The sequence below is a fragment of the Dendrobates tinctorius genome, unplaced genomic scaffold (genome assembly GCF_039654945.1).
Source record: "Dendrobates tinctorius isolate UK_male_01 unplaced genomic scaffold, ASM3965494v1 ptg000351l, whole genome shotgun sequence".
In the NCBI taxonomy this organism is placed as follows: Eukaryota; Metazoa; Chordata; class Amphibia; order Anura; family Dendrobatidae; genus Dendrobates; species Dendrobates tinctorius.
The window spans coordinates 1387059-1396465 of NW_027362017.1; the positions used below are offsets into that span (position 1 = coordinate 1387059).

The 9407-nt window shown below is 46.1% G+C and overlaps 1 protein-coding gene across 1 annotated transcript in view; it reads right to left on the bottom strand.

Moving 5' to 3' along the window:
- LOC141075413 (complement C3-like) overlaps positions 1–9162 on the bottom strand; it is a 110501-nt gene extending 101339 nt beyond the window's left edge. Inside the window, exons 1-2 of the mRNA XM_073562446.1 lie at positions 9012–9162; positions 8100–8292 (exon numbers count right to left, since the gene is read on the bottom strand). Of these exons, the coding sequence (XP_073418547.1) occupies positions 8100–8292; positions 9012–9079 (261 nt within the window). The 5' untranslated portion in view covers positions 9080–9162. The remainder of the gene's footprint in view (positions 1–8099; positions 8293–9011) is intronic.
- Positions 9163–9407: the final 245 nt, after the last annotated feature.

Here is a 9407-nt window from a genome sequence, read left to right on the forward strand (position 1 = left end):
CCCATGCATGGTTCATTTTAATGAAGGTTAGATCATCCACATTTTGGGTTGACAGACGGGTCCTTTTTTCTGTCAGGATTGATCCAGCTGCACTGAAGACTCTTTCCGATAGCACACTTGCAGCTGGGCAAGCGAGCTCCTGTAAGGCATATTGGGCCAATTCAGGCCAGGTGTCCAGTTTAGTGGCCCAATAGTCAAAGGGGAATGACCTGTGTGGGACAACATCGATATGGGAGGAAAAGTAGTTTGTAACCATAGTTGACAACTGCTGTCTCCTGTCACTTTCCATCGATGCAGTATTACCAGTTGTGTGAGCGGTATTTGAAAAATCAGTCCACAACATTGTCATGAAACCCCTGTCTCCAACGCCACTTCTGCTGTGTGCACCACGAACACCTCTGCCAAGCTGCCCCCGGCCCGTACGGCTCGTGTGAGAACCATCACCGCTGCTGTGTGCTGGGAATGCCTCAAGCAACCGATTTACCAGAGTTGCTTGTTTATTAGCCAATATTAGGTCAAGGTTCTCCTGTGGCATGATGTTTTGTAATTTGCCTTTATAGCGTGGATCCAGGATGCTGGCCAACCAGTAGTCATCATCGTTCATCATTTTGGCAATGTGGGGGTCCCTTTTTAGGATCTGCAAGGCATAATCTGACATGTGGGCCAATGTTCCCGGTGTCAATGATGCACTGCGAGTGCTGGTTGGAGGAGCACTTTCTGGCAAATCCACATCCCTCCAGTCACGCACAAACCCTGTACCAGACCTTGCCACGCCAACATTTTCACTTGCCCCACGAGATGCATCCTCCTCCCCTAAGTAATCATCCCCATCATCCTCCTCCTCCTCCTCTTCTTCCTCCACCTCGTCCAGGAGAGGTCCCTGAGCAGACAATGGCTGAATGTCATCAAGGATTCCCTCCTCCTCTTCCTCCTCATCAACATTGGCTGCAGACGCCTGCTCCTTAAGGTGCGTCAAAGTTTGCATGAGCAGACGCATAAGTGGGATGCTCATGCTTAGGATGGCGTCGTCTGCGCTTACCAGCCGTGTGCATTCCTCAAAACACTGAAGGACTTTACAGAGGTCTTTCAGCTTCGACCACTGCACACCTGTCAACTCCATGTCTGCTCTCAAAGTGCCTGGCCGTGTATTCTCCCACAAATGCATTATGGCCTGCCTCTGCTCGCACAGCCGCTCCACCATGTGCAGGGTGGAGTTCCACCTTGTTGCAATGTCGATAATGAGGCAGTGGTTGGAAAGGTTCGAGCAATCGCTGCAGCTTCTGCATACGAACGGAGTGTACAGGCGACCGGCGGATGTGCGCGCACAGTCTTCGCACCTTCTGGAGCAGGGCTGTTAACTCCGGATAATTTTTGAGGAAGCACTGCACCACCAGGTTCAAGGTGTGAGCCAAGCAAGGTATATGGCTGAGTTTTGAAAGGGCTATGGCTGCCACAAAATTACGGCCGTTATCACTAACTACCTTGCCTGCCTCAAGATGTACACTGCCCAGCCATGACTCAGTTTGTCGCTTCAAGTACTCGGCCAGCACCTCGGCGGTGTGTCTGTTGCCCAAACACATCATCTGCAACACAGCCTGTTGATGCTTTCCACTAGCTGCTCGATAGGGGGACACATCGTGTGCAACAGTGGCAGCTGCAGATGGAGTGCTCGTACGACTGCGCTCTGTGGACGAGCTTTCGCTTCTGGAGGAGGAGGAGGAGGAGGGTCGAACGCCTTCAGCCAACTGTTTCCTATACCGTGGGCTAGGCAGCACTGTCCCACCACCGCTGTCCCCTGTGGACCCTGCATCCACCACATTAACCCAGTGCGCAGTGATGGACACGTAACGGCCCTGGCCATGCCGACTGGACCATGCATCAGTTGTGAGGTGCACCTTTCCGCTCACTGACTGCTTGAGTGCATGGACAATGCGGTCTTTCACATGATGGTGGAGGGCTGGGATGGCTTTGCGAGAGAAGAAGTGGCGACTGGGTAGGTCATAGCGTGGTACTGCATAGTCCATGAGTTCGCGGAAAGCTATGCTTTCCACCAACCGAAAGGGCATCATCTCAAACGAGATTAGTTTGGCAATGTGGGCGTTCAAACCCAGTGTACGCGGATGAGAGACTGAGTACTTTCTTGACCTACTCATAGTGTCTGGGAGGGTGAGCTGGACTTGAGAGCTGCATATGGTGGAAGTAGCGGTGGACAGGGCGGACTGAGAGAGGGTTGATGATGGTGATGGAGTTGGTGTTCTTTCTGATGGCCTAGAATCAGTCTTTCATTGATATAACAGTGGGATTCCCTGACTGCTGTGGCCTTGCAACGACACCTCAACATTTGCTGCTGTGCTAACCGGTGGGCTTACAGTGGGGGAAACAATGTAGCGTTGCTGACTACCTTCGTTGTGATCAGTTGCACATGTGGCACTTGAGGTTTGGTGTTGTGTCCACGCTTGCAAGTGCATGCTGGTTAAATGTCTAAGCATGCAACTGGTATTCAAATTTTTCAGATTTTTCCCTCGGCTAAAGGTCTTTGCGCACTTCTTACAGATAACCTTGGCCTGATCATGAGGATTTTGGTCAAAAAAGTGCCACACTGCACTCTTCCTACTTTGGCAGACATTTTGCGGCCTAGCACGCTGTGATCTTTTGACCCTCTGGACAAGCTGTCCAGCAACTCTTTTGATGTTTGGAACCTGTCTTTGGAGTGCTCCGGGCCTGCCAGATAACAGCTGTTGCGATGTCGATGTCTGCTGTGGATGCTCCTCATCTGAGCTATTGGAAGCAGCACCCTCTTCCCCCAATGGATGCCAATCTGGGTCAACAACTGGGTCATCCATCACCTCCTCTTCTATGTCATGTGCACCTTCCTCTGTGTCACCGTGTATGGTGGTATAGTGTGCGGGAAGGGGCACCTGAGTCTCATCAGGGTCAGAATCTGGCTCTGTACACTGCAAGGACAATGTAGTGCTCTGAGTGAATGTACCAGCAGAATCATCCATCAGCGGCTGTGCATCAGTGCACTCCATGTCAGATTCATCTTGGCCTGGGTAATTCACCATTTGACTTGATAATCCAGGCATGGTATGTGAAAACAGCTCCATGGAGTAATCAGTAGTATGGCCTGCGTCATCCTTCAATCTTGGTTGGGGTGAAGGACACAAGGAAAGGTGTGGTTCATGAACATGAGCCTCCAATGACGACTCAGTGCTTTTACTTTTTACAACTGAAGAAGAGGAGGCGATAGAGCTGGAGGCTGAGTCAGCAATGTAAGACAAAACTTTTTCCTGATGCTCTGGCTTTAAAAGCGGTTTGCCAACTCCTAGAAAACTAAGCGTTCGAGGCCTTATGTAGCCAGACGATGACGCAGGCTCAACACCTCCTGCATTCGGTCCTATTTTGCTCTTGCCACTACCATCAGATCCACCACCAACACCATCATTACCAGCTGCCAACCCCCGCCCAATTCCACGGCCTCTTCCACCAGCCTTCCTCATTTTTGGTAGAAATGTAGACAAAATCCAACAAACTATATAGTAATGTAAAACAAGGTACAAGTTGTCTATAGGACAGGGGAGATTTTGAATTTCTGCAGACACTTGTGGACACTGGACACTTTTGGATTGTGTGAGGCCCACTGATATCTGAGCGCTATGTGACAGGCTCGATGGCACAGCTGTGACAAAAGTGACGAGAGGATAAGGGAGATTTAAAATTTCTGCAGACACTTGTGGACACTGGACACTTTTGGATTGTGTGAGGCCCACTGATATCTGAGCGCTATGTCACAGGCTCGATGGCACAGCTGTGACCAAAGTGACTAGAGGATAAGGGAGATTGGATTGCTTTTAAAAAAGCAGTTTGCAGAGCAGTGGGTAAACAGCAATGCCAGCCTGTCAGGAAGCCTTAAAAGGCAGCCCAACAACCAACACCACTGATACACCACAATATAGCCTCCCCTTGCACTGCACACACAGTGACTGGTGTGTTGTGCAGGCCAAATCGCTAGCAGCAGAAGCAGTTTTTTTTTCTTCTCAGCAGGACAAAAAAAAAAAAATGGGAATGCTTTTAAAAAAGCAGTTTGCGGAGCAGTGGGTAAACAGCAATGCAGGAATGTCAGGAAGCCTTAGAAGGCAGCCCAACAACCAACACCACTGATACACCACTATATAGCCCCCCCTTGCACTGCACACACAGTGACTGGTGTGTTGTACAGGCCAAATCGCTAGCAGCAGAAGCAGTTTTTTTTTCTTCTCAGCAGGACAAAAAAAAAAAAATTGGGATTGCTTTTAAAAAAGCAGTTTGCGGAGCAGTGGGTAAACAGCAATGCAGGAATGTCAGGAAGCCTTAGAAGGCAGCCCAACAACCAACACCACTGATACACCACTATATAGCCCCCCCTTGCACTGCACACACAGTGACTGGTGTGTTGTACAGGCCAAATCGCTAGCAGCAGAAGCAGTTTTTTTTTCTTCTCAGCAGGACAAAAAAAAAAAATTGGGATTGCTTTTAAAAAAGCAGTTTGCGGAGCAGTGGGTAAACAGCAATGCAGGAATGTCAGGAAGCCTTAGAAGGCAGCCCAACAACCAACACCACTGATACACCACTATATAGCCTCCCCTTGCACTGCACACACAGTGACTGGTGTGTTGTGCAGGCCAAATCGCTAGCAGCAGAAGCAGTTTTTTTGTCTTCTTCCCTGCCTAACGCTCTCCCTACAGAATCAGCAGCAACCTCTCCCTATACTGAGATCGGCAGAAGTAAGATGGCGGTCGGCGTGCACGCCCTTTTATACCCCCTGTATTTGCCCACCAAAGCAAGCCAATCACTTGCATGCCCTTCTGAAAGATGGTGGTGACCCCTGCCTATGTCATCACGTTGCCCACAGTGTCCGTGGATCCTGATTGGCTGAAAAAGAGCGCAAAACAAACTTTTGAAACGCGACATTGGCGCGTAAGTCGCCGACCTCGTGGCCGACCTCATCCTAGGGTCGGGTTTCGTTTCATGAAACTCGACTTTGCCAAAAGTCGGCGACTTTTGAAATTTTTCGACCCGTTTCGCTCAACTCTATTAGTAGCTATATTCTTGCACATAGCAGCAGCATTATAGCAGTTATAGTCTTGTACATAGGAGCAGTATTATGGTAGATATATTCTTGTACATAGGAGCAGTTGTTATGAATGGGTCACCGAGGAGGACAACAAAAGCTAAGTCCCAGAAAACCAGAGAGGTTGGTAACTATGCAGATTGCAGATCCCTGATCCTAACCACACAACTAGCAGCAGTCGTGGAGCGTGCCTACGATGAACCTAGACGCCTCGTCACAACCGAAGCGCTAAATAAACCTAAAGCAAGAAAAGGGCAAAACTAACAGCCCCAGAGCAGACCCCAAAGGAAAGACAGCCCCCCACATGTATTGACGGTGAAACAAGATGAAAACACAAACACAGGCAGGAAAATAGGCTGAGCCAACGATGGGGCCAAACTAACTAGAAAGGACAGGAAAGGAAAGACACTGTCTGCAATCTGCCAAAAACCCTACCAAAATAATGTCCATCACTTCTGATAGCAAAATTAACCCTGAAGTCACTAGACTTCTCCCACTATATCAGCACTCTGAAATATTCTGAGACAGAGCAAAAAGAGGCCAATCTAATAAGGGACAAAAAAGGCAAATTGGCAAATACAGATAAATAAGAGTGGAAATTCAGCACAGCCCCAGCCGGGGCTGGCTGACCACACAAAAAACTGAATTGACCAACACGAGCAAGTGTGAACATTAGCAAAAACAAACTTAGCTTGAGAATACTGGAACAGAGCTGAAGTCCAAGACCTGAGAAGCAGACTGAATCAACAGCACCAGGATAGGGCGTCGGCTGTCTTATATCCAGTCGGATACTCCAGAGATCCAATCGTTATCCTCCTCATCAGGTGGCAGATCACTACCAATTAAACTAACCTCACTATCTCCTGTCACCACCAGAGGGAGAACGGAAGGAGAACTCTCAACAGGTGGAGCAGAAAATGAGTTCACAACAGTACCCCACACTTGAGGAGGGGTCACCGAACCCTCATTCATGCCACCAGGCCGATCAGGATGGGCTCGGTGAAAAGCACGAGCCAATTTATTGGCATGAATATCAGAGGCAGAGACCCAAGATTTAACCTCCTGACCCTGTATTGGTTAAAGGCAATGTTGAATATGAGGTAGAGAAAATATTGGATTCTCGTTTGGTTAGACGGAGACTCCAGTATTTGGTCAAATGGAAGGGTTATGGCCAGGAGGAAAATTCTTGGGTCTCTGCCTCTGATATTCATGCCAATAAATTGGTTCGTGCTTTTCACCGGGCCCATCCTGATCGGCCTGGTGGCATGGATGAGGGTTCGGTGACCCTCCTCAAGGGGGGGTACTGTTGTGAACTCATTTTTCTGTTATGAATGGGTCACCGAGGAGGACAACAAAAGCTAAGTCCCAGAAAACCAGAGAGGTTGGTAACTATGCAGATTGCAGATCCCTGATCTTAACCACACAACTAGCAGCAGTCGTGGAGCGTGCCTACGATGAACCTAGACGGCTCGTCACAACCGGAGAGCTAAATAAACCTAAAGCAAGAAAAGGGGAAAATAATTGCCCCAGAGCAGACCCCAAAGGAAAGACAGCCCCCCATATGTATTGACGATGAAACAAGATGAAAACACAAACAAAGGCAGGAAAATAGGCTGAGCAAACGATGGGGCCAAACTAACTAGAAAGGAAAGATACTGTCTGCAATCTGCCAAAAACCCTACCAAAATAATGTCCAACACTTCTGATAGCAAAATTAACCCTGAAGTCACTAGACTTCTCCCACTATATCAGCACTCTGAAATATTCTGAGACAGAGCAAAAAGAGACCAATCTAATAAGGGACAAAAAAGGCAAATTGGCAAATACAGATAAATAAGAGTGGAAATTCAGCACAGCCCAGCCGGGGCTGGCTGACCACACAAAAAACTGAATTGACCAACACGAGCAAGTATGAACATTAGCAAAAACAAACTTAGCTTGAGAATACTGGAACAGAGCTGAAGTCCAAGACCTGAGAAGCAGACTGAATCACCAGGATAGGGCGTCAGCTGTCTTATATCCAGTCTGATACCCCAGAGATCCAATCGTTATCCTCCTCATCAGGTGGCAGATCACTACCAATTAAACTAACCTCACTACCTCCTGTCACCACCAGAGGGAGAACGGAAGGAGAACTCTCAACTGGTGGAGCAGAAAATGAGTTCACAACAGGCAGCATTATAGCAGTTATATTCTTGTACATAGGGGGCAGTATTATAGTAGTTATATTCTTGTACATAGGGGCAGTATTATAGTAGTTATATTCTTGTACATAGGGGCAGTATTATAGTAGTTATATTCTTGTACATAGGGGCAGTATTATAGTAGTTATATTCTTGTACATAGGGGGCAGTATTATAGTAGTTATATTCTTGTACATAGAAGCAGTATTATAGTAGTTATATTCTTACACATAGGAGCAGTATTATGGTAGATATATTCTTGTACATACGAGCAGTATTATTGTAGTTATTAGTTATATTCTTGTACATAGGGGCAGTATTATAGTAGTTATTAGTTATATTCTTGTTCGTAGGGGCAGTATTATAGTAGTTACATTCTTACACATATGGGGCAGTATTTTAGTAGTTATATTCTTGTACATAGGGGGCAGAATTATAGTAGTTATATTCTTGTACATTGGAGCAGTATTATGGTAGATATATTTTTGTACATACAAGCAGTATTATTGTAGTTATTAGTTATATTCTTGTACATAGGGGCAGTATTATAGTAGTTATATTCTTGTACATAGGGGGCAGTATTATAGTAGTTATATTCTTCTACATAGGAGCAGTATTATAGTAGTTATATCCTTGTACATAGGGGGCAGTATTATAGTAGTTATATTCTTCTACATAGGGGACAGTGTAAGTATTGTATATACAGCATAGCATATGTTCTAAAGTCTGAGACAATGAAGACATAGTCTGTGACTATAACATACAGATGTACAGATGACGGCGCCACATTCATCTTATCTTCTCACCTTTAGATTCACTTTCTCTAGGAAGCCATTAGCATTGTTTAGAGACACTCTGGTCTTGGCTATTTCTAGGGTTTTCTGAGGAAAGTCTTGTATGGTGATTTCAGCCTCAAAAGGAGCTGTCTGTAACTGAGCATCTAACACGATGGTCTCCTCCACCTCCACGCGTAGGAAGCTGGGCATGATGAGGGCACATCTGTTGGGAGAGACGGGCCATCATTGTGAGATTTGTTGGACACATGGACTCTTTATTTTCACACATATTAACATAATATGATCATCCCTCCCCCGGGAGTTCAGTTTTTCCCTTTTTTACAGTCACTAGTTCTCATTTACTCTTCCACTGTATGTCCATATTATTATATTAATTATATGGTATTATTGATGCAATTTCCCAATATTTTGACGATTGTGGCGTCATTGGCGAGATAAGCGCCTTATCAAGGTCCCTGGAAATAGTTGTGTTTTTCTACCGTTTTGGGTCCACTCATTTTTATACCCTCCCCCTCCCCTAGAGTTCAGTCCTGGGTCCATCCGTGGGGTCAGAGGAGTGAACTCTCATTAATAGTTCTATGTATATATCAGATTTTTTTTTATATATATTTTTAAAAGCAATAATTAAAAAAAAATTGCAGAAAATGTCATGTTCTATGGAGAGCAGAGTATGGGGAGTATTTTGTAGATGCAGTATAGTGATATTACATGGACTCGGGGCGGTATTATTTAAGTGTGGGATTAGTTAATGTTCTCTTTTTGGATGGTCCCGGGACTGGGGTCCCAATACATTATAATATATGCATAAAATATTACAACCCCCAACATTTCCCAACCACTGGACATGACCATGATAGAATTTTAGCATAAAAAATACATCGACTCCCAACGTGACCCGACGACTAGGATTCTGTTACTCACGGTGGTTGGGCGTAGGTTCCAGTCAGGCAGGTGAGGAGCGCGAGGCACAGCACTGCTCTCCCCATCATTCGGGCCGGACTCTGTGCCGTCCTTCATTCAGGGAGGTTTATGGAGGATTAGACTCATTAATCAGTAACTGGGAGAAAAGCCAAAATCCGAGAAAAGTACAAAATTGTGCAACGCTAACCAAACACACCGCTGGGTACTAACACGGGAGCACCGGGAAAGAGTGCGCCCCTCCTGATTACTGGCACCATTCAGTAATCCAGAAAAACTGAAAGAGAAAGGCAAAGTGACATTCCAAATTCTATTAAATACAACAGAAAAAATCACAAAATCCAAAATGTCACAAGATGTTACAAAACCCAAAAACAAACTTTACAATGTCCAAGAAAA